Raw genomic sequence first — 27,108 nt, forward strand, 5'->3', positions numbered from 1 at the left:
TGCAAGATTTATAAACCATTTAATTGATATATAATGTTTTGCACATTTATAATGAACTATGATTGATAAAATGAACTTTTACAAGAAACTATCTTACAACATTTAAAACAATGAATGAAAAGAATGAAATTTACAATGCTTCTAGAATAATATACAACATTTAAATAGAACTTTAATAATATTCATAATCTATTATAGCAGTTAATTATAGAATTCTACATCAATGTCATATTGACCAAGTAATTTAAGTTTTAGTCTGAGCAGCATAAGCTACAATGTAAATACGTACAAGGCAATCCCACATGTATCCAGAGAAACAATAACTTAAGCACCTAGACACTGAAGACATTGAACCCATATTGTTTTTTTTTCTGCAGTAATGGTTTTAACAATTATGTAACCATTAATAGTTATTTACTTGAAGAACACAAACTTGTCAACTTCCCAACATACATTAAGATTCCTTTCCTTGTTGTTGTAGTAGTAAGGGCAGTGATTAGCAGTTATCTTTCATACAAGTTATTGCTCAACCATGAGTAGTGTCATCTTCCACAAAGTCCTCTGCCTCCTCTCTTGAAACACATTCAACATGACTTACCTAATAAAGAAAAGTAAATAAATACAATGATTCAAAACTCCACTCTATTTTTTCAGAGTAAAAGAATTTTTTTTCAAATGCACAAAGAACCTACACTGAATCAAACTGCCCCTCCTAGTCTGTTATATAAGCATTGTATTGAGATGAATTATAATTAGAAATGGAAAATAGAACAATGCATTGTTGCTCAAGTTAGTCATTTTTATGGTTTTTAGCTTGCTAGTTAAACAAAAAATAATTATTAAGCTCATGGCATGAATTTTTAGTTCAGCTAGTAAGTTTTAAATTGCTCAAAAACAAATTCCATACAAACCTTGTTTCTGAATTTAACACCATAGAATTTATCTGCATGTTCTAGAAGCTCTGGTCGAAATGTGGTGGTGATAAATTGGGCATCAACTGATAGTTCATTTATCATATCTGAAAATGTAAATATTTTTTATCTAAAATAATAGGATAATCATGCATACAAAGCTTAACAAGACAGCTACTGAAGTAAAACCATATGTCCCTCACTGTGGTAGATTAAATAAATGAAATATCAAAAGAATCCCTCAAAGCAGCTTTGAACACAAGGCCTTCTATTGTTAAAACAAGCTAAAAAAACTCTAAGTTCCACAAAACTTCATTTGCCAAACCTAAATGGTAGAGTAGTATATATATCTACACTTAAATGGTTAAGACTTGCCATATAAAGTATATGACTACATACCTGCCACAGCTTTTCTATGTATAGAATCTAAAGCCTGGTCAATTTCATCAAACAGGTAGAATGGAGCAGGATCACACTTCTGGATGGCAAAGATCAGTGTTAGAGCTACGAGAGATTTCTGTCCTCCAGAGAGCTGCTGCATGTCTCTCATCTCAGCTTTGTTACCAGTAAAAGATACCTTAATACCCACGCCTGTAAACTGCTCTACTAATGGCACCTCTTGTGACTGTGAAGATCCCTCTTCATCTTCTCCCTACAAATAATTTATTTTTAGACATCTTAATGGAAAGAATGAAGAGCGTTTGTGTTCATTAATGTGTTAATAGTCATAATTACCAATCTACGAGTATTCTAAAACTTACTCAACTTCTGTTGTTAATTAATAGATGAATATCTACCAATAATCACTTTTTAATCATAATAAAATTTTTCAAAAGTGTATAACACTTTAAAGGAGTTATATTCCATTATATTCTTAAAACTTTTCACAGGTATAAAGAGTACTCGAACAATAAAACAAGACACATGTTCCAAGTGAGCTTACTTGACACAGGACATGCAAGTTAGAAACTGGTGCACAAAACCAAACAATATGCTTGTCATTTCTTTTTTCAATGAGTTATATCCCATTACTCAGTAACAAAAAACCAGAAAAATAATAAAATTTGAAAGCAAGCTGTTTTCAATAAAAGAAACAATGTACCAAAAATTCTAATAAAAATCTATTTTGGCAAGTATAGGATGGACATATAAACATATAATTTCCGTCAAAAGTAAATAAGGTAGCTTATAATTATTTCAGTGAAATATGTGTACTAGTTCATATTGGAAGAATAAAAAATCAATAAACTACAAACAATAAACAAAAATAAACATGTATATGTGTGGGGTATAGGGGTATACACTTTCTACAGGTTTCATCGCTTACATTTTGGTCGAGATCTCCTTTCTTCATCACTAACACTGCATGACCCTGGGGAGCTAACTTTTTGAAGATTTCACTGAAATACTTTGAAACCTATCAACAAAAGTTATTATAAAAGATAAGTTGACAGCAAAAGAAACAGTTACAATGTCTTATAATGATGTAATTTTTTCTATTACCTGTTATATTGGCCACACTTTAAAAATCTGTCTGTCCATCCATCCATAACAAAATCTTGTATTATAAAATAGCCTTTTGATGTTTAGCATACGAGTATATCACATTAAGACAATGTATACAATGTGCATGGTGCATATCATGTTCAACTTTGCCTGACCATTGAAGACAAGATTAACAAGATTATAAAACATCTAGTACGATATTGTTTTGAACAAAATTTGATTTCTCCAGTCTACTTCTTACTGAAATTTATCAATATGAAGATAAATCATTTTGTATCACATTAAAATGCATATATCCTACTGCATAACTCACAGATAAAATGTTTCATTAAATGTTATCATACCTGTTTAAATGTAAGCTGGATAGCTTCATATTTTCTGTGATCTAGAGCATTCATCAGATCTAAGATGGACTACAAGAGAATGTAATAACATAAAAATGTAATTAATATTATCATACTTGTTATATTCTTATTCTTATATATAATCACTGAAAAATTCACATAAAATGGTCAAATTCAAAATGTTTGAAATTCAAGACAAGGATTTGAATCCAAATGGCAATGCATAAAATGTTCTGTATATTTAGAGTGCTAGAGCATTATCTTTCTTCCATAAATCTTACCTAAGATAAGAATGCCTTTATATAATAATGCACATATGTACCAAGTTTCATGACGATAAGTTTAATCTACTTGGAAACAACTTAGCAACACTGGCATAGCTCTTTACTCACCTGACAAGCACTATCTAATTAACACTGGTATAGCTCTTTACTTACCTGATGAGCACTATCTAATTCTTCTTTTCTTTTTATTAATTTTTCTTTCTGATCAGAGAAATTCACAAATTGATCCAAAGCTTTTTTGTTCACATGACTATATCTTTTTAATTCTGTATTGCACTGTTCCAACTTTTTAAATAGCTGTAAAATAAAAATCATGGACATATTCATCAAAAGTTTGTTTCTAAAATATTTTGCAGTAAATAAGATTATGTAACCAACACCTATGAAATGTTTAAATATTTCAATTGGAGATTTTTCAATGCAGCCTCAATGATGGCATAGTAAAAACTGACTTAATTCAAATCAATAGGACAGACATTCATTTTAGTTAAGTATATATTGTATGGGTACAAATATTTTTGCACACTTTAAATGGTTCATAGCATTTCTAATTAGAGGATTTGATTTACTTAATATATTGACTACATGTGGTTAAAACTTAATGGTTAAATTAAGCAGAAAATGATGCAATATATATGCCAATTGAGTAATTATAATTAATAATTCATAAATTAAAGTTGCACTACCCTACCTGTTTAGAGCTAAGATTTTGGTATTTTTCAAAAGCATCACTTGGCAAGGATCCAAGTTCCCTAATCTTCTTCATACATTCATCTTTCTGTGAAACAAAAGAGATATAACTTAAATGACTGAGCATGATCACAAAAAGATACTTCCAATGGACAGACTAACAAGCACATAGACAGAGGGTGGTTCTCAAATGCCTCTCAATTCATTTTTTGGGGTACAAAGATAACAATTTACAACATCATTTTCAATGTTTTTTTTTTTGTTTTTTTTTTAATTAAATAATCAAAGTTTGCAATGGAACGTATTGAAGAAATGTATTCAGATCAGTGTAAACGATAACTGTTAACCTGTTGACAATACAACTGTTGGAAAGACCGATTACTATAATCACTTAATCATACAATTTCATGACCATCAGGTCTATTGCAAATTTTAACTCGATATTTGAGACGGTTACAGACACAAACTAAAATAAATTACAATGTACTTTGCAAAAACTGCCAACTTAGTTCCAATAGTTGTGGTTCAATTAAACTGTTTTCGGTGCATATTGCATAAATCATAATTAGTGACTTCACAACTCGGCTCCGATAGCTATTTAGATATTTAGGCATACAAGTGGGAATGCCTTCCTTGTCAAAAATTTAGTTTATACCAAAATTATTATTGTATGTTACGGTGCATTTGAATGAAAGTACATACAGACGTTATTATCATAAGGTTCAGTCCTTAATTATACAAGATATGATTAAAACCAGTTCTCCCTTTTGTTAGACTCCAATTGACTGTCAGAGAAACTGGACTATAATTACTCACTTTTTTCAGAAGCAGACTTTGTTTGTTGGTCATTTTATCTAATTCTTTTGCATCATCATTAATCTTGTCTTGGAATTCTTTCTCTTGAGCCTATAGTATAACAATGGCAGAATATATATCTAAGAATTTACTTCTTGCATAATAGCGCAGAATAAACACATACATAAACATAAAAAGTTTTTACTATGACCCTATTACAATATCATGAGAATGGATATGGTGAATATGTCAAAGAGACAACCCCACTGTGATTAAAAATGTCAACTCAAGGACAACCTTGGGTCTTCAATGAGCGGCGAGGAAACTCACACTGCAGGGCAGGCTGCAGCTGCCCCCAAAACATTATACTCAGGTATGTAAATCCCTTGCTACTTTTCCCAATTTAACTATGCTTTAAAATTAAAAACTCCTTTGACAATGAACTTGACCTACCTTCCAGTGTTCTACATTATTCTGCAGAGATTTTTGTTCCCTGTTCATTTTCTCAAGCTGACCATCCAGTTCTGAAAGTCAAAACATGTGTTTAGTACACAACTATTCATGTTAATGAAAACTGTGCATCTTTTTCTATTAATGCAACATTCAGATATCAAAGGCAAATTACATCTCTACTAAGTAGTTGATTTTATTATTTATGCTTACAAAATAGCTTTCAAAACTCAGACTTTGGTGTACATTTTTCACTAAACTGGAAATCCGTACATTTAATATATTGAGACAGTGAAAAACATAATAACCATTGCTTGGAGCTTGAAATGTAGAAGCATCTTAGAAACCGTAACTCCCAATCTTGTGAAAATTTTAATAGCTACGGCTTCAAACCAAACAACAAAATCTGGGTGCCAATCTCAGTGGAATAACATAACTTCTGTCACCATGAATTTTTATTTATCCACTCTATACTTTGGGAAAAAATGCAAGCTCCAAGGTGACTTAATGTGTTTAAACCAAAAATAAAACTGGGTTTAAATTATTTCAGTTAAACTTTTTTCAATTCATTCCTCTGTACATTAGTGATGTTTTGTTTAACTCTCAGAATTATCGTATTTTAGTACATTCACAAAAGATAGTCATTCTGTAATGCTGCAGTGAGGAACAAAATTTCACCTCAAACTGTAGCATGTGAGTACTAACCTTTGGACTGTTGTCTGATATCTGATATTCTACTATCAACTGTCTGTAATTCCACATTCAGTCCTTCCAATTTGGATTTTCTGTCTTCAACAGAGACTTCCTGTAAGTCATTCATTAGTCTGTCTCTCTTTTTATTTAAGTTGTTAAAAAGCAAATTTTCTAACTTGTTTTTGTCTCCTTCAAGCTGCAAAGGGAGATAATGTTACAATAATTCAAACTCAAAATACAGTAGTAATAAAACTTTAATAAGGTATAAGTGTTCTTGGTAAAATTATAAGGAATTTAAACATGTAAAGAGTAAAGAAATTTCGAAGGGTATCAAATGCAATTTGGTTTGTTTTCTCTCAACCATATACCAGTTATTAAAGCTTAAAATTTGGAGTATTTGGCTATATTTTAGTTTTTTATTTAAATTTGTTATAATTTTTGTATTTGTTTAATTTATTTTAATGATCATCCTTCTTTAAAGATAAAAAGGACGTGTCAAATACATTGAATTTCTTGCAACGTTTTGTAAAGTTTGAGTTAACTTACCCTAATTCTCTCAGTCAATGCTTCTTTGTTTTGCTGAGTCAGCTGTTTAATTTGGTCGTTTAATTTATCTACTTCATGTTGGTCTTCAACACTTAACTGAGACAGCAAGTCAGATCCCAATTCCTCATTCAATGATGCTGCTGAGCCCTGCATGGCTTCTAAACTTGATTGTAAACTAGCTACACTTTTTTCCTAATTAAAATGTGAACCAAACAAAACTTCTTATAGAAGAAAAAAGTGTAAAATAGTATCAGGGGTATGATAAATGATTCTTAACTTTTAAGACACAAGCAGGACTGTATAAACAGAAATCAGGGTAGACATGAAGTTGAACCATCAAATATGCAGTTTGCTGATTTTATATTTACAATCCTTAACAAATTTTTAATTTCACAAATTTCTTTCTTGATTACCTAAATATAAGAATAACTAGAAATACTGTGAGCAAGCTCACAAAGAAAACATTCAAAGCTTCAAATGGACTTAGATGTAAAACGCTTATTGGATTATCTCTTTCTGTTGTCATCCCACAGTAATTATATTCCTTCATGTACATCTACATATGATAGGAAACATTTTTATAAAATTTTATCAAGATCCCTCGAGCAATTAAGGAGGAGTAGCCCTTACAAGGTTTTAAAATGTGAAAACTTTAATTTGGATTATCTCCCTTAGGAGTCCTCCGACAAAAATCATATTCCTTAAGGCATAACATCATATAATACCCAACCTTTCTATAAAATTTCTTCATAATGCCTTGAGCCATTAAGGAGGAGTTGCACTTATGAGGTCTTAACATGTAAAACCCTCAATTTGGATTATCTGCCTTTGGAGTCCTATGACAGTAATAATATTACTACACCGCACTACTTCATATGATACCCAACCTTCCTATAAAATTTTATCAAAATCCCTTTGGCTGTTTAGGAGGATTTCCACTCAAAATCCTTAATTTGGATTACCGTATTTTCGTGTATGTATAATACGCATTTATGTGTGGCGCACAATGTAATTTTAAAGGTCAAACGCAGAAAAAAAAGATTTTTTGAATAGACTGCAGTAGAATTTTGAAAGACAAAAGATTGATATTTTACACTTGATCAATTTCTTTACCTCTATTTGGTATTTCCTAAATAAATGTGAAGAAGAAACTTTCATTGACACTTAAACATAATGTAAAGATCAGTAGCTACATAAATTGGATAATTTTAATTTCTAAGGATGATAAAATTGACACAGGATGTATGATATAGCTTACAAAACAAAATCAAAAGTTGAGAAAATCAGACAGTTCTGGTTTTGGTTGTAACTCAAATTTCCTGATTTTTCATTTTAAAACATACTTTTAATAAAGAAAATTCTCAGAAATAATCTACATAAGTTTCAAAATAATCATTTTCAGCTGCAAAAGCATTCAATAAGGAGGGTTTGACAAAAAAGGACTTTGTTACTTCTTGGTTTTTACTTGTCTCATTTTAATCTCTAACCATGTTTAATAAGAAAGAAATATTGTACAATCAATGCCTGAAACATATTATTAAGACATTTCAAGATGATTTGAAGACAATATCATTTAAAATTCTATACTAAAAGATGAATTTGATGATTAGATAAAATTTTTTTCAGAAACATTTCATTTCCGGTTTATTTGTTTACATCACGCCATCTCTTTCCTCTTACGAAAGTCTTTTATTTCATAGCCAAATTTTATATATTAATGCATAATACGCACCCCCATGCTCTGGAAATGATTTCTATGTAATTAAACACACCAAAATATGGTATCTCCCTTTAGAATCCTCTGACAGTAATCATATTCCTTCATGCACATCTACATATGATACCTAACCTTCCTATGAAATTTCATCAAAATCCACTGAGTGGTTTAGGAGTTGTGCTTACAAGAAATGTGGACAGACAGAAAGACAGGCGGGGTGAATCCTATATACCCCTAACCGCCCCCCCCCACCCCCCCAAAAAAAAAACTTTGTGTGGGGAGGGTACACATAAATAAAAAGAAATTAAAAAGTTAAAATGAATAATTTGATTATTTGCTACAAATTCACTATTAATAAACATACCTTTGGTGACTTAGATTTTTCTATGGAATTCAACTCTTCTGTCATTAATCTCAAATCTGCTCTCATCTTATCAAATGTATCCCTGAAAATAAATGGAAATGATCATGAAAGATTCACTAGATCAAATTCAAGGTATTATTTTAAATGAATAGCAGTAATAAACTAGAAAGAGAGTTTATCAGAAATACCAAAATTTAAAATTTCAAAAGTAAAATGAAGTGATAACAGTAAGTGTAATACACATCATAACACCAGTATACCTGCACTTTCCAAATATTTGGTTGGGTTCTTTCGTTATCATATGGGAACCAAAAGTGTGAAAGATTCAGACTGACAAAAAAACAAATGCATGGTAGAAAAAATGGACAGACATTAAAATAATTACATTTGAGGATTGTGGTTTTACATTCTAAGGCAGTCATTTCATACTTTTGAGGATGAGAATGTTTTATCAATTAAACTGACCCTGCTCTGTACTCAGTCCAACACACTTAGATACTTATTATGCTAGATTAAAGATGCAAATGCCCCAAGGTAAGCATGTCACACTTGCGTAAACCCTTCACTCAAAAATAACTGTTGGAATTTGTAAAATTAGGAAAACGTACAACAGCAAAGGTAAATGATTAAATAGTGCAAACTGAGAAACATTTAGACAGAATTAAGATCAATATGTGTATTGCAATAAAAACTGTTACTCTATTTCCTTCATAACTCTACTGTTATTAATTTAATCCACCAGACTAAAAAATTACTTTAATAAAAGAACAGTGTTTAAATGTCCTCGGCATAAAAAAGATACATTTCAACTAACAAATTGCCTTCTTTATCAGTGTCAATGTAATGTTACAATAACACTGAATAAATGATGTTTTTGTAACATTCTGTTATACAAAAAAATTAATTTATTACATAAATTGGTAAAAGCATTACAAAAAAAAAACATGAACTTTAACTTTAAATCCACCGAAATTTTCTAAGTTCAAGGGCCATAACTTCTGTAAAAATCATTCAACCAGAAATTAATCTGGTACTTCTCATAGTAAGACTACATATAAAAGATAAAATAAATTGGTAAAACATTACAAAAAAAGTATGGTAACTTTAAATTCACTGAAATTTTCTAAGTTCAAGGGCCGTAACCTCTGTAAAAATCATTCAACCATAACCATAGACGAACTTAATCTGTAACTCTTTTTTATGAGGCTATATACCAAAAACAAGCTTATTGGAAGGAGCATTACAAAAAAAAATGCGGAAAACCCAGACGGACAGATGGATGCCAACATTTCTATGTCCCCTCACTACATGTCGCAGGGGACAAAAAATCAGTGGACAAAAAACTACAGTAGATCTCCAGATTCTTTTACATTTTCATACCCCCTCCTTTTGACTGAATCAGTTTCTTTTCACAGTAATGTTAGGTAACACTTACTTGTTTTTACTATTCCTGGTTTCCGTTTTCTGCATTTCACTAACAATATTGTTCATCTTGGCTTCTAATGTTTCTAATTTTGTTTTATGATCAGCATATTCATTTTCCTGAGATACTAATTTTTCAGAGAGTTCAAGTTTACTTTTCTGTAAATCAAGTCGTGATCTTCTTGTATCATAGAAACCACCAGTTAAAGCACCTCTTCTACTGACCTGGTCACCTATAAAACACACTCATAGTTACAGCAATTCACCTCATGAAAGCAAAATATAACTTATAGCTGTACATAAGTGAAAAATAATCAACTTCACTACATAACAAAATAACTTCCTATAATTAAAATATACATTTATAAAAGATACTGGTAGTGTTCTTAAGTTATGGTATAAATAAACAAGATGGTGGGACAAATGGTGCAATTTAGGCCAAAAAATTGCTTAATAGTTACTACATGTAGATAAGTGTTTGTTTGTTTGTTGGGGTTTAACGCCCCAAGTAAAAAGTAAAATATCAAACTGAAATTCAAATTTTAAATAAATGCGTCTGTATTATTAACACCTGAATTATCATGAACGATCTTTTTTAACCTTTGTGTGGACATGTGAGTGCGAAGGTTTTAAGCCATCTGTGTTGGTCTTCAAAGCTTCTGTTCAGAAGAAAATCTTTTGTCCTATACACAAGTAAAAAAAACACTTTTGTGGTATATATTAACATACCTTCCAATGTGATACAATCCAGGTTTTGTGTTCTAGCAATTTGTGTAGCAGTTTCCATGTTCCGACAGATCAAAGTCTTACCAAACACATGTTTTATGGCACGAGAATATGCTTCATCGTATTTCAATTTGGAGATCATTGGAATAGCATCCTACAAAAAGAAGGAGATGCTTAATGTAACATCTTCTCTTATACCTCTTAACATGTGTTATAGAAATATTAATTCAATGCACATAAGAAACAATCCTTACACAACAATAGTACTTAATAAACCAGATCCAGGATGGTGAAGGAAGATTTTATTAAAATAGTATTGCTTAAAATTCTCCGTAAAAAAATTACATGTCAAGTACTTTCATTTCTAAGCATTAAAAAGTTCTGCAAATAAATTAGGTGCATCAACATTTGCCTTGTTCTTACTTTGATATGTGTTTATTATTTCAACATTGACATTTTACCCTTATACTTACATTGGTATCTGGATAATTTGTATCTCTGGCATCCAGTCTGTTTAGAGGCATAAAAGTTACCTCCCCTGGTAATCTCATTCGGTTCATTTCTGTTAAAATCTTTGTACCGGTTTTATCAGTGTCTACTACATGATGAAACAGCCTACAAAAGTGTAAAATAAATAAATGTAGTTAATCTAATGATATGAAGTAGTCAGGATCGATGATATAGCTAGCTAGCTTCTTTTGATATAAATCAAAAACAAGATTCACATCTTGTAATATCCTAATATATATAAAACTTCTCATTACCTAAAGATGCTTATACTTCTCAATTGTGAATAAAATGCATGCAAGTGGTAATTGAAACTATGATGAAATTCCTTTCAAAGGAAAAATTATTACTTACTGCTTGTTCCTCAAAATAGGATAGAAGGTTTAGAACATAAGCCCCCCAGACAAAAACCCCCTGGATAAAAGCCCGTCCAAGGAAAAAAGCCACTAAGACAAAAACTCCTGTACTTATAACAAGCATAATGTTAAAGTAAAAATATTTTTTTTTTTTTTTTTTATTTTTTTGTATTTTTTTCAAGGGTGTACTAATTTTATATTTGAATTATATTTCTTATTACCAGAATCATTTGAAATTTCATCAATGAAATATGAAAAGCTGCTAGTAACAGTGTTCTAGGATTCCTATTTCCCGTTATTTTTGTCCTGATCCTGATTCACAGAATCAACACAGTCAATTAATGATGAACCTAATTCCTGGTATGTGCATGATAAACAATAATTACTGTTTGCAAAATCTTCTTATGGTCAATGGCAACAAATTTTAATCATGGTAAAAGAAAATGGTTTCATTTAAATATTTTTTTTTGTTTATTTCTGGTTTTCAAATTTATGCATTAGGAATACCTGTTTCCAGCAGTAACTTCAACACAAGTAAAAAATGTCTTCTCTGTGTCTAAATTTTCTATAAGGATGCCTTTATAACCCTGGACTACATCAGCATATTTTCCTTGGTCTGTAAATGACTGGAGTACTTTTTTCACACTGTCTATGCCATTCAAAATACCCTGATAATTAAATTTAAAATTAAAACAAAGTTAGTTCTGATTTACCAGTAATAAATATAAGATTTCAATACTCAGTAAAAACAACAAAATTGAAATTTTACTGATTTCTATTCAATAATTTTCAAAGAGTTCCAGATAGAAACTGGAGACAGACAGTATCATCTACAGTCAAACCTCTGTAGCTCGAACTCCAAGGGACCATTGAAATGTGTTCGAGTTATCGGGAGTTCGAGAAATTGAAGTTCGAATATTTCCGGATTTTTTTCATTGCCGGTCCAAGTTCAACTTTATCGTTACACACTGCTTACTTCTTATGAAGTTGTGTTAGTTCATGGATCCTTTTCATTCACCTTCGGAAGATTATGTTGATTTGTGGACATTAAAAATGCTGTGTTCGCTTTTAAAAACATTCAGAGTTCGAGTTCCTTGGTCAAAAATTTATTTTTATCTGATTTTCTTTCATGCTTTCATCATACTGACTTCAGAACATTCTTTAACTTTAATCAGTACTATGTTCAGATCAAAACTACCTAATTTGTGATGACTTAAGTATTACCTGTAATTAACTAAAATGACACTGACTAATGATAGGGTTTCAGTTTTTCACACCTTTTATTATCCAAGCTGACAAAATGGCTGACGAGTTCGAGTTAGTGATGGTTATTCTCTAAGATTTACTACCAAACGGACTGACTAGTCAGTTCGAGTGTTCGAGAAATCGAAGTTCGAGAAATCGAAGTTCGAGAAATCCATAGTTATTTATATTGATTATATAGGAGAAAATTTTGGTACTTAGCCATTCGAGTTCAAGCGAGTGAAGTTCGACTATATATAACCATCCAGCTTTTCACAGAGGGAAGTAGAATAACAAGTGCTATTTCTTTCTAAACTTAACATCACTAAATTTTAACATTACAGTCTTTCCAAAATGTCGTCAGTCCGCACTCCTGACAGGTAAAATTGTTGTCAGACAGACCAACTACAATCTTTTTCCAGACCAAATGTCCGACGAGTCCCATGATTGGTTCCGGGATTGTTTTTTTTTGGGCATGCGCGATTACGATTAAATACCATTTTCATTTCCGGTTTTAGACCAATATTTAACTCAAAATCATGGAAGGAGCAATCCCTGGAAAGTCTTTAAAAAGTCCGATAACAGAGGTTGAACACAGCCAAAGGAAGAAGAGATAGGAGGAAAATCGTCCCAATCGGAAAGTCAGTAATGGCTGGGATAGGAATATGGACACTTATTCTTCCAGTTTATCTAATTAAAGAAATGCAACTCATTTCGATAGGCATTAGGATTGAGTTTTGGTGGGATAGGAATATGGAAACATTTATTCTTACACTGGAATGCAGTTTTTTCTTTAGCCCAAGAATGAAAGTTCAATAAAAAAAATGCTATTTTATTCAAACTTTCTCAACATTTCACAAGAACAAATTAACAAAGTAAAAGTAAGGAAACATGATAAAGCCTTTATTATTTGGTCAAATTATATGGTCAAATTAAAACAACAAATGTAAATGGTGAATGTCAATACATTGCCCACTTTTACAATTATAGTAAACAATTTTCAGTCCGACAAAAAATATTTTGAACAGACATAACAAATCAGCCTGTCTGACCGAATGACAGACAGATCCTCTGACAATTTGGCACAGACTGACAGTAGTGATTGAATAATTGTGCTTTAAAGTTTTTTTCACAACACTCCTAATTTTTTTGTCAGAATATCACTACGACTACTTACAAATTAAACTTATTGATATGTTTCAGTTTTTGTTTTTTTTCCAATATAAAAACCCATCCATTACTGAAATTACTAATCTTTTTCTTTTTTTTTTTAAGTGTCGTAACAAGAGTTGTCTACCTTTCCAGTCATGGATCTCAGCCCTTGTTCCTTTTTACTTAGTTCTTCCCTAGTTCCTGATATCTCTTGTTGCAAAATATTTTCTTGTCGCCATAAAGCACTAAAAGAAAAATAAACAAGGTTTGAAATATTTATCTTAAGGTATGTCGTAAAGTTTTGTCAATAGTTTACCTCTACCATCGATTTCTAAGTGTAGGTCAAGATATGAGGCTGACTTCACAGTGTCTGTAGTATCCTTTACATCAAGTTCTTTTAGGTAGATGCGATGGATCAAATCCCCGAATTCAGGATTGTTTAAAGATAATATATGTCATCTATATAGCGGAAACTGAGATTGAAGGATCTAGCCGAACGATATTCTTACTTTCTGATCAGATCAGCTATAAAGTCAGCCTCATAAGAGTGAAGGAATAGGTCTAGGACATTAATTGTCAAGATAACTTTAGTTAAGATGAGAATGCAATTATGAATTTTAAACTTTGCTTAATATTTCTTTATACAGTATTCTACATATATGCATGTTTCCTTCCTTCACATAACATGTTTTTTCATTTTGTATTTTATAGTTTCCATTTAAGCAATGTTTTTCTGACATGCCCATATTTTGTGATATTGCACACTTGAAGTTTAGATTACAAGTGATATTGCAAGGCTGACATCAGCTGTTAACATTCAAGATAAAAGTGTTAGGAAGTTTAATTGTTCATTGCTTGGCTTTCGGTGGATGACTTTCCATTGGCAATCATACCACATTGTCTATTTTTATATTAGCAAACTTATCAGAGTGAATATCAATTGGTCAAATATATCTAATATGTAGTTGTCTAAATTTCCTCACTTTAAAAATGTGCATCCAAATACAAATACACACAAAAAATGGTTATACCCGACTCGATCAAATCAAATGTATACCAAACATTTTTTTTTTATAAATAATGATGAAGAGAAACTCACTCAGTGGGAAATTCTTAAAATTTCTATTGAGAAATGTAATAAAACAATTATGTCAGTTTGGTGCATGCACTTAACAGATACTGACCTCGGCCATTGGCCTTGGTCAATGTCTCTTTTAAATGTTCCATAAAACATAATATTGCATGCACTGAGCTGCCATAATTGTATTTTACTACAGCCATATTTTGCTAACAGGAGTGTAAACACCTAATTGTAAAACAAGTGTACAGATTTACCAAAACAAATTTTTGTTCAGAAATGCAAATATGCTGCAGCCCAAATATCTAGTGCAGTGCAAGCTAGCAATAATTTGAAGGTAACGTCACTTACTTCCTTTCATTCATCAATGCATCTCTCTCACGTTTCATCTCAATATTGTTTTTGTCATTTTGCCCAATTATGTCTTTATTCTGATCAATTTTACTCGATACTTCCTGAAAATGAAAAAAAGGTGTTTCTGTAAGGTATATTTCTTCTCACAGCTGGTGAATAGATATCTTGAACCATCACTTTGAAAATATCTGGCAGTACATTAACATAACATGATATTTAAATTAGTTTCTCAAATCTCAAATATTTATAATTCTTTTAATAGAACATAATTTAATGAGTTGAATAATTAAGTGGCTTGAAAACAATAATCTATTTACCTGAATCTGTGTTCTTAAATGTTCTGCTCTTTTATCATCATTCACCAGATCCTCTCTCAATCTCCTAATCTGTCAAATAAAAAATATGACAATACTCATGAAACATACAGTTCATGTACACAGACAAGAAAAAAGTTTGAAATAACAATAGGTTATACAATTATACCACTTTAAATTTTTTCAGTAAGTATCCACTTGAACTGATTTTCTTCTGTTCAACAAAGCAATTTATCAGGAAAAAGCTAAATGTAACCATCATATGTGTCAGACAAAAGTAAAGGTGTAAACCTGTTCTTCTTTGTCTCTGATTGCTCGGTTTAAAGATTTCAACTCTTTCTTTATCCAAACATCTCTGTCATCACGGGATGTAAACTGGTTCCCTCTCCCCTGTTTGGCATACAGTTCTTTTCTCCTCTGTTCAGCCATTGATAGCCTAGTGTAATAAATTTGTTATTATTTGACAATTTTTCATTTACAATATTGAACAAGAAAATGAAAACTGAACTCTCAATATATATATATTTAATTAACCTTATACAATTTGAAAACGTTGCTAAAATCGTCATAAGAGACTGCAAAAAATAACTGCAAAGTCCCTTCACAATCAAAAACAAATTAAGCAAGCTCACAATTAGGATGTCCCTCAAGCCACTACTACTCTAAACATAAAATCTTAAGTCAAATTATCTCCCCTTCCTACTTCCTACATTGTAACTTCATTCACCAAAAAAATCACATTTATGTATTACACTTAATTTTCAAATCTCTAATCCACAAGTTACATATGAAATGAACGGGGAAACAGTCAGGTTGATTTTCCATGCACCCGAACTCAGTTTGCGAAAGGTTGGAGGGACAAAATACTTGTAAATCTAATATTTCCAAATATCTTTCTTGACTTACTGCCTGGTACACTCTTCTTCTTTTCTTTGTTGTTCATCATATTTTGGTGTGATATCTTCAAGCTGTTTTTGTGTCTTAGCTATTTTATCTGTCACCTTCTTCAATTCTTCCTCAGCTTTTTTCTGAAAAAAAAAAAAAAAGGAATAAGAACATTCATACAAATCCAGGTTAAATTGTTGAACATGTGACTTTGGATTTTATTATCTTTGGATACACATTTATCAAAGCTGTTTGATTGAGATATGAATAAAATATGCAGTATGTAATGGACAATATCAATAGTAATAAATTAAAATTACAAAATATTCTACTATGATGCCAAAACAGAGAAACACAAAAGAACATGAAAAATTATCCATAATCTTATTTTCTTTTAAACCCCTTTAATAACTTTTAGTATGTTAAAATGCTTTCTCAACCGCAGATATTCAAAATACTCAACATAATCAATATTTTTGACAAAATGTTCGAAAGCTCAAACAAGTCATTTAGATGATGATGTCCTCTCGCTGGATCAGTGTTACATAACAGTTCTATGCCCAGTTTCAAAAATTTCAAATAAATCAAACTGACTGCTGTAACTTACAACTTATGTTATGTATGTATTACATAAAATGTTTACTTTGTGTGAAATCATTACTATATTAACATACCCTTGCTGACTGGTCACCTTCTAATTCATCTTGGATATCTTTAATATTTAGTTCTAACTTTGCTTTTTTCTTGGTCAAATCTTGTGTCTCCCCAGTCATCTGTTCTTTTTCATCATGAATTCCTTGCATCTTTGATTTCAATTCTCTTAAATCTTTATTTATAGCCTGTAAACAAAAGTAGAAAAAAAAATTTTCATTTTAAAAAACCATATCACAAATCTGAAAGTTTCTTATCACTTCAAACTTTTAATAGAACTATCAACACTTCCCGAGTGCTATTGAATAAGCTGATTGTCTTTTCAATGAATCCATTCTTTCTTCAGAGTAACAATGGCTACTAATTGCTTCATATATCATCCTTCATAAGAGTTTAATTTTAATAACTTGGGAAAAAACTATTGACAATACTTCAGAATTTTATACATCAACTAAATACCATAGGGAATCCTGCAAATATTATCATCATAAAACATTAACATTACCTTAACTCTATCTGTAGCTGAGTGTTGCATGTCTCTTATTTTTTGTGTGTGAGAGCCACTGTTTTCTCTTTTGTCTTGAAGCTGAAAAAAATGTTCCAATTGAGTTTTGAAGGGTAAGTATCCTGTTTTATTCAACCTCCAAACAATTTTGCATTTCAGCCATAATTGACATACATGAAATAATGGACTATAGTTCAAAATTTGAATGCTAAGTTTTAGTTTTGTAATCTGCAATTGTTATTACAGCTACAAGCTTTTTGACAATCAATCTAAATTCTGATCTAAATTTACTCGAGTAAATACCCACCATTAAATTTATGTATCTATAGTGTTTCTTGATGAAAAGATACAAAAAAAAAACTGTCAGAAATATTTTTAAAAAATATGTTTGAACATGCATCTGTAATCACTTAATTTTATTAATCAGGAAAATAGCAGCAAAAGTATTAATTTTCCTGGAGAACTAATTTTCATTATTTTCATGGTGGTTAGAAAATTGATATAACGTTAATCATATTTTAAAAGTGCTTAAATTCATACCTGCAAATGTGGTCACTAGCAAAAATAAGCAGGCTTGTTAATTAATACATTTTAAGTACAGGTTGTTGGCATTTTTAAAATAGGCTGAAGAACAGGTCAACTAGCCCGAAACAAGAGATTTACACATCCTTTCACTAGCCTGAATCAATTTTTACAAGCCCTGGGCTTTGGGCTAGTGGCTAAAGGCAAGCACTGCCTGTGTAAACAATACCTATTGTTATCATAACAGTAGCAAAGTAAAATCCTAAGTTGAAAATTATGTTTTCAAATTTTATAGGTACAAAAAATTACATAGGCGATCTTTACGTCTATATAAGTAGATTAAAAAAATTAGATTACTTTTAACATGAAATAGACCTACTTTCTAATATTGAAAAATAATATCATCATAAGTTTTCAAGGAGACACCTAAATCTGAGTAATAGAAATGATGAAATTTAATTCAAAATGTCATATTAATACACCTGAATATCAAAGACAAATGAAAAATGACCTTTAAACAAACAAAACAAAACAAAATTACTGCAAAACTATACAGAAAAAAGTCAACCTTCAGGGTATGTTTGACTGTACAATTTTACCAATTAGCATACTTCATCTAGTTTCTTTCTAGTATCTCTTAATTCATGGTCGTGGATTGTGTACTCTAAGGATCTGAAAAACAAGAAAGCACAGAAATAAGCCTTCATCTTCCAATTTTAGCTTTTGTCAAACGCATGCATGTAACTTAAGGACATGACTTTTTGATCAGTAGAATGGATTTAATGCCTTTAGTCATTCATTCAAATACTTGGGGATGTCATATAGATATATGTATATAAATTCAAGTTTATAGTATTAAAGGGATTAAACTCCCATTTGCCAAACATTTCAATACTAAAAAGTTTTTTTTTACCCCACAATATTCTTCATTACAAATAAGTATACGAAATATTACCTTCTCATTTTATCCCATTTTTGGTATTCTTTCAGTTCTTCTTTCTCCTCTTCTAGTGTTGCTAATCTTTCTTCTATGTACTTTAATAGATCATTAATCTTCTCTCGCTTACCCTCTGCCAAATATCAAATTAAGAAATAGGAAAAATACAACAAAAAATTTAAATTGTCAATACATATCTGCGTTTTTGATTTAATATACATACTGAATACCATGTTGTAATGAAGTGTTGCTGTACAGGTCACGACACAGGTATTTTGATTTACATCACTTCAGTAAAACAAGTAACTCAATAAAAGTCTTTGATAATCAGAAATATTTTTTCTTGAATTTCTTTGCATTTTATTTACTTATTAAATTTCTTACGAATCAAAATATTTACAAGCTGCACTGCACGTCTAAATACCAGTAAAAAATTTGATGATTGAAAACAGATCTTACATTTTCATGACCGTTTTTATCCATTCTTAACAACTTTATCCTGATGATTTTCTTTTACTTCATATAAATTGATCTTATTCATACACAATAAACCCATGCAAGATAAACATACCAGTCTCCCTGAGAATGACTTTACTTTCTTCTTTTCTCTCATCATATACTTTAGTACCAGCTACTTCACGTAGTAGTTTTAGTCTCTGAGAATCTGGAGCTGTTGCCATCTGATTTATCTATAATTGACAGATGGACACTAAATGCATATGAATTTGGTGTAAATATCAATTTATAACATGAATTGTGGAAAACTGGCTTACATACATGTATTACTATGTAGACATATGCTTAAAATCATACTGTGACAGAATTTTTTCAACATAAAAAAATCAATCCAAAGCTTTCCTACCCCCCCAAAAAAGCTTGTTCTAATGTCATACCTTTCCTTGTTTTACAATATAGTAAGGATTACTTCTAGAAAATCCAGCACTCTCTAGTAGGTTCATAACATCCCCTTTCCTACAAAAGAAAACAGCAGATTTAGGTTCTATATCCCAGATACATTGGACACTACACAACATTTATGCTTCATTCTACATGTACTTCTATGTTACAGTCTTCATGCCATAATTCTACATGTATGTCTATGTTACAGTTTTCATGCCTTCATTCTACATGTATGTCTATGTTACAGACATAGACAAATGATTCCTCTAAGGCTAAAAAAAAACAGTTTAGTAGAACTAGAATCTGAAACTTGTCAAAGATAAATATAAAAGAATTTAAGAAGCAATTATAATACTATCTTTTCTTAATTCACTTACGTTACCATCTTTTTGTCCAGAAAATATTGATCTTTCTTTGACCCTATTACACGACGTAACACAACTTCTTCTTTCTCTATCTACAATAATAAGTAATTTTACCTTTTTTTACTTTATTATTGTTTTTCAAAATAAAAATTTCAATGTTAAGAGTTAGTGTTGACAGTTTCTTCAAATAGCAGATCTGATTTATTCAAAAAAAACAAAAAACAAAAAAAAAAACACCATCAAGCTTAAAATCATATTCTGGACTGAAATTTACTCTAAAATATAAAACAAAATATTTCCAGAAAGTACAAGTCGGTGCTTGCTTATGTACAATCTGACTTTTAAAAACAGATCTCAAATGTATGTACTATTTTGTTTAATATAATAAAGTCAGGGTTCTCACTCCTCCCAAAAAATTGCAAGTCCAGGGACTCCCTTGCCACAAAAATGACAAGTCCTGTAAGGAATTCAGAGGGTCTAAAGAAAAGTGAAGGTTTTATGTTGTAAGTTTGTACTGCCAACGGTAGCGTACAGATTTTTTTAGCGTCTTTGCACCATGTACAGATAACAAGTTTTTGTTCACCTACTTCAAATTTCTCCAACCACAGAAACATTTTCAGCCACTGCATATGAAATATTTAATTTTCTTTGGTGTACTGACTGTACAAGAACTAAATTTTTCCTCTGCATTGTCCAAACAAGGACGATACGGCGACCTTGTTAAGTTGTCTTCAGCCGGCTGTTTTCGACCGCTGAAAAAAGCTTTGAGTTTCCCTGAGACATTTCTAAAGTACGTTTCAATTATACCCTATATATATTCTTATTTCAATGATTAGTTGTGTTAAACGATTTCAATCTTTAATGGATGCTGACCGATATTTTCACTAATATAAAAAATAACCCTTCACGAACCTCGCTCATAACTATCTATTTTTAGAAATATAAATGCACACATTGTATACGATGTCTCCAATGTGTGCCTTGTCATCAAATGGACTTCAATTAATTTTAACTCAATACTGGGCAGTTAGGAAGTATTAATCATCAATAAATATTTATTTTAAGATTCTCTGATTATCTTTTCACATGTTATATTTGCCAATCGTTAATACCACATGCTAATCGTCTGAGCCGCTGTTTCATTGTGCCGACGGCTCGTATTAAAGTTGGAAAAATTAACAATCAAACCAACTTTATGTTAAGTAATCGTATTACTAGTGTAGATTTAGGCAATTAGATTGTGAATTTTCACTAGTTCCCTGGACTCCCCTTTGTGATTTTCAAGGGTCCCCAATGAATTTTGAGGGTCAGGAACCTGGTAACTCAGGTCCCCGAGAACCCTGAAGTTAACATTTTCATAATACTTACTGGAATTCTGTTGTCAGAATTGTCAAATATGATTTCCACAAAGGCAGAAATAACCCTTGGTCCTGTGCCTTCATGGAGTAAAGCTTGTCTCTGTTCTGGTCTCAAGTGACTGAACTCATCTGACAGTACGAACTGGATCGCTGTCAGAGAGAAGATCAATGATAAATCAAAACAAAAATATTTTAAATTCTTCTTTAATCAATGCATATGTAGATCAGCGGTAATTTTTAAGATTTTCTTAAATTTAATTAAATCTCTCCCTTTTCTGAACAGCACAAATTAGACCAAAATATCACAATAAAAATCAAATATAACTAATGCTAAGACAGTTGCCACACATGCTTAATTAAATAATCAGTGCATAGTAGATTTGATTTCTTTTAACAAAAAGTCATTTGTCTAATAGAAAGGCAAGGGTATATTACATGAGTACATGTATATGTTACATGAAGCTACATTTACATTTTTTAAATTACTTACCATAAAAGAAGTTACTTTTTCCCGATCCATTTCTGCCAACTAAAATAAAGGTGTTGGAATTATTTACAACGAAGAAGTTTAATATTCACTTTCACTCTTTTTCTTTTGTGTTCTGAATCAAGATATGTATGGATGCACCACTTTGAATCCCTGCAGATTTAATTGTGATTTACCACTAAATATGTATATGTATGTCATGTAGATGGTTCTAGACATAAAACTCTCTACATGGTAAAAGATGTTCATTTTTAACAATGCACATCAATAATAAGTATATTATGAAAATACAAAGTAAAATTGTTTACTAAAGAAGCACTTGTTATAAAAGAACAATAAAAACTTTCAAAAAAGTTTTTAAAAAACTGTATAGCATATACCTTTACTCTACATTGTGAAGAGAAATAGTCCTTTTTCAAATTTATGCAAGCCATTTTGACAAGTATTTTAAAGGGATGTAACACACAGCCACACGACAACCTGGTTGGCAGTCTCATTGGGAACAGGCAGAACAGTAAACATTTTTCTTGGAAACTTAAATTATTTCCACTTTGATTTGTAGCTAATGGTTTGACATGAGTAATTTAAAAATATCAAAGTACTTACTCTCGCTCCAATGGGACAGTAAACAAATCTATCAGGTCTGAAAGTTACTTCCCTTCGCTTAAAATTTAAAAACGATGTCCAAGTCAAGAATATGAAAAAGGACTATATTACCTACCAATGACATTGTGTTTAGAGCTGAATGGTTCAACTACTGTCTGGTCTCTGTAACTTCTAAATCCTTGGATGATGACCTACAAATAACCAAATTAAAACCAGTAGTATCTTTGTAATTTTGGCTTACAACTGCATATTTTATCAGTCATTGCTCTTCATCTATGTTTGTATGTTTTAATGAGTGAGACTAATTGGGAGTATGAACTGTTTGTTTAGAAGTATTTCAGGTTTCACCTGTTTCATGAATCTAAAGCAAGCAAGATGAAGCTACATTATCTTCACAACGCTAAATGTATCATAATATACCAACGAAAAAAGAAAAAAGTCCTGGTAGTAACTAAAAGTGACTGCCCTTATGGTGAAAATTAAACATATCCTCAAAGTAAAAAAAAAATGTTTTTTTCTAATTAAAAGAAATGAATACTGTCTGTTCAAAAAATTCTGGAAAAGTTGGATGTGCACATGTAGGTTTATATCTTCTCTACTATTCCACTGAAAAACCTAAGCAGCTTTGGGAAAAATAAAGCTGTAACTCATTTCTCCAAATCAAAGCATTGCTCATTTAAGATAAGAAAGACAATTATTATCTTCTTGTAATTTATGCTGTCATTTGCATCAACAATCTTTAATTTAGTTACAAAATAAGCATGCTTTGCTCATTCTAAGATACATAGAAATTATTTACAGTGTCCTCCCCAGGCCCTTAAAGTGCAGCACTTTACAGCACTATCGAGTTATAGCACTGCGCTATTGACCTCAGTACTGTGCTATCTTGCTATCAGTGCTGTGCTATAAAGTTTTACGAGGATTAAAAATCAATTACGACAAGAAACGTGTGTGCCCCAAGGTAATTTACGGCATCCTACGTGGTAATAAGCTCTTGAAACTGCCAGTAATAAACATGCTATGGTCAATTGATAACCGCATGATCGCACAGGTGTCTGAAGCCAATCATAATTGTGACATTAATAATTAAAAAACAAAAAACAAAACAAAGCAAAACAGATTGTGTGTCAACTTCATATAACAAGAATATTGGACTTCCTGAAAATTTTTGGCAACACGAATTTTAAGACCAGAGTAATCTTACATGTACCTGATTAGATCATTCTAAATCTATAAATATATTGAAAGTTACAAAGACAAGAAAAAAAGTTGAATAGAGAATGCTTTTAATCAAATGAATATCACATTCAAATGATCCATTGAGGCCCAAAACAAATAAAAAATTGTAATTTCCAATGAAGAACCTTGAGTGTACATGTATGAATTAGAGGAAATGTTTATGAAGAATTACTAAGCATAATTTGATAGAATATCTTTTTAATTTATGTGTTAAATATACATGTGTAAAACGGAAAAAATAATGGTATAAAACTTATAATTACTGCAATTGAAGAAAAATGGTAAAATATTTGTTTACCCATGAATAATTCATAAAAACATACTATTTAAGCAATGTACATTTTGAATACACAGATCAAGTTTTAATTAATACATTAAATACAAAGTGGCACGTTCCGACACCAGACCTATTACTGTCATGTCACACGTGTTGAATACAGCACTATCCAAAAATCCTGGGGAGAACACAGGTATCAAATATCATCATACTGACACCTTAGAAACTTTCGTCCCAGCAAAACAATACATCATGATCTACTGAAGATTTACAAATTGTGAAAAATACCGCCTAGACAAAATGTTTCAAATTTTTCTATGTTATTTGATCAGAACTACTACAGACTGTATGACTTTTTAAAAACTGCTACCATATGTTCCCTATTTATTCATCCAACATTCAAAAACACCTGTTTTTTTCACAAACTTTGAAAAGTAACAAAAATTTACAAACTTTTCTTTCAGGTCGATCTTTTGCCTTAGCCCTTACCAATCATGTGAACCACGCGGACATGTTTATGACCTACAATCACCTATCAGGCTTAACTTGATTGCCAATTAAGAGTAATTTCCTGACCACTATCATTTTTAATCCTTTAATTTGTTAAATGGAAGTGGGGTTAATTGGTAGAGCTTTCCCTGGGCTTTGCATAGCTTTACACATCACAGACTTTTGTGTAATGTGTTGTATCATTGGTGCTAAGCTAAAAATAATTTTAGAGTATACATTTATGTAGGGCTATGTGAAGGGAGTTGGTGCAGCTACCGGCAGATACTTGAGAAAAACAGGAAGAAGTGACTTTTCTTTCAGAAAGACAATAGGGAGAAGTAGGGATGAACGGAGAAAAGTGACTGTGTATGCGCACCATTTACTAATGCTTTTAAAGCCACATTTGTTATATGTTACTTACATGCACACAATATAAGCAAGCATTTTCTTATATTCAGTTTCTTTTATTGAGATAAATGTTACTTTTTCTTTAAGGTACATATGTACATGTAAGTAACTAAATATTTTGGACAAAATGAAATCAGCCTGCTGAAAAAATGATTGTATCATATATTCATGAAATTGAATTTCTAATCTTTACCTCTACCCCTTACCAAATTTATTACAGCAAAATTAATACATGATTGAGCAAAGCAAAGCTTCTTGCATTGCATTGTCCTAATGATTTTGTCTTTTTTAGCTGCACTGGAATAGAAAATTTCAGGCAGTGATATTCTGTTGGAATTTTATTTTGTTCGGTTATTTCCTGATCTCACTTAATCCATAATGATTTCTTGTTCAAAATATCCAGTCTCATTTTAAGTTGACCAAGAGTATCAATAATCATTTTATAAATTTATTACTGAAAAAACAATCTTGACACATATTGTAGCGGTCGGTATGAACTCGTCTCAAGCTTAAGAAATGTTCCGTCAAAATGCAAAATTAACTGTTGTTATGAAACATGAAGAAAAAAAGAAACACTTCTGGTTTTCTACAGAATTATCAATTGAGATAAATTTAACTCAACAGAACCCGCAAGACAAATTTGCATGTTTCGTAATGAAATGTGAACGGTAAAATATGAGTTATCGTAAGCTGAAGTGAAGAACGTTCATTACATATCCTGTCTTAAACATTTGAAACAAAAAGCTGATTAAAATATTTCCTTGTATCCGATAATCTGATAGATTTCGAAAATTTTCACAATTTATTTTTTCGAACGGGTGCCATTTTCATTCAAATTGTTATCAGAAGAGAGATAACTCTGATCAAAATACCGCTAAAAGACAGAGTACAGTCCTGATCATGGGCGATGTCTGTAAATGAGAGGGTGACTTCACTTCGCTTTTGGTATCATCTGAAGGCGAGTTGCCTGTATATTATGTTAAAATTGGATTATGCTTATTATTATTATTTTAATTTAGTTTGTACCATCAAGTTAACAATATTTTGAAAATAATAAATTGAACTCATCAACAAATAGAAAGAATTGTTCTTCCCACAATTTCTTTTCATTTTGCCCCTTTCTGTCCCTCAATAAACATATTGTCCAATCATTGCTTGAAATTGTAGATAAATTGGTAAACAACAATCTGCATCAATAAATGTTCAGACGACAATTAACCTGTGAAGCCATAGTTTTAGCTCAAAATGGGAAAATGTGAGTTGTTTGTATCAACAAACATGCACACAGCATATCAAGACACTGTTTGTTTATTCAACACTTACATGTGTATCACATTGGTGACAGACATTACAACATTGAAAATAATATTAAAAAGTTTCAATGCATTCTACCAGCGTCTGACTGGTTTTACTGTATAAATTTGGAGAACATGAACGACTTGCATGTGTGGAAAGGGGAAGGAAGAGAAGCTATGTATGTGCGGTACTGGTGGGGAACTTTCTCCTTCAACAGAACTGTTTTTCAGTTACATTATTTAACTGTTAGTCAAAGACTGACCTTTCTTGAGACTATATCAAAATATCAATATTTATTTTCAAATTTATCGTCTGCCACAAAGCCCACTCCCAATCATTCTCCTGACATTTTTGTTAAATATTGGACTTTTACTTTGGAATATGATGGAAGGAAAAACACTAACATGAAGAAACAGTAACGCTTTTATTAATGAACAACACAAATCGAAGTTTTTGTTATCGAGCACTGATCAGGGGAGTCTAATAAACGGTTTTTTTTGGCCAGTTATCCATAGTCTGGCTAAGTGTAAGTCATAGGATCGTTGACATTCTTCTGAACAGTTTTACGGTAATCTAAAACAATGCCTCATCAAACCTTTAAAAAACTGTGATGCTTTACCTGTTTAATGTACATCGTGAATCAATTTATCATATTCACACATAAATTATCGTTTGGAGCTTCGCGGCCGCTTTGTTTACAAAATTGCAAATGGCGGCAAAATTACTGTCGCT

At 31.2% G+C, this 27,108-nt stretch overlaps 1 protein-coding gene across 1 annotated transcript; it reads right to left on the minus strand.

Moving 5' to 3' along the window:
* LOC148622403 (structural maintenance of chromosomes protein 3-like) lies at window positions 1-27,108 on the minus strand. The gene is made up of 32 exons (XM_088572296.1): window positions 26,996-27,108; window positions 22,783-22,858; window positions 22,065-22,103; window positions 21,585-21,724; window positions 20,229-20,308; window positions 19,845-19,923; window positions 19,523-19,640; window positions 18,970-19,084; window positions 18,626-18,686; window positions 17,493-17,573; window positions 17,011-17,175; window positions 16,358-16,479; window positions 15,743-15,887; window positions 15,455-15,523; window positions 15,135-15,238; window positions 13,851-13,950; window positions 11,819-11,979; window positions 10,922-11,063; window positions 10,452-10,602; window positions 9,736-9,955; window positions 8,301-8,382; window positions 6,220-6,411; window positions 5,686-5,869; window positions 4,984-5,054; window positions 4,552-4,641; window positions 3,737-3,823; window positions 3,199-3,342; window positions 2,762-2,830; window positions 2,239-2,328; window positions 1,311-1,563; window positions 912-1,018; window positions 1-598 (listed from the first exon to the last, which is right to left on the minus strand). The coding sequence occupies exons 1-32, from the start codon at window positions 27,008-27,010 to the stop codon at window positions 527-529; spliced, it is 3,624 nt and encodes a 1,207-aa protein (XP_088428422.1). The 5' UTR covers window positions 27,011-27,108; the 3' UTR covers window positions 1-526.

Source organism: Perna viridis, chromosome 3 (assembly GCF_037379345.1).
Source record: "Perna viridis isolate PV_CMFRI_1.1 ecotype Kerala chromosome 3, ASM3737934v1, whole genome shotgun sequence".
Classification (NCBI taxonomy): Eukaryota; Metazoa; Mollusca; class Bivalvia; order Mytilida; family Mytilidae; genus Perna; species Perna viridis.

Excerpts from the sequence above, each read along its gene's own strand:
- LOC148622403 (XM_088572296.1), bottom strand. Across the intron at positions 15,239-15,454 it reads ATTTAAGAACACAGATTCAG|GAAGTATCGAGTAAAATTGA; the intron begins GTAAATAGATTA and ends TTTCATTTTCAG. Across the intron at positions 2,831-3,198 it reads AATTAGATAGTGCTCATCAG|TCCATCTTAGATCTGATGAA; the intron begins GTAAGTAAAGAG and ends ATTCTCTTGTAG.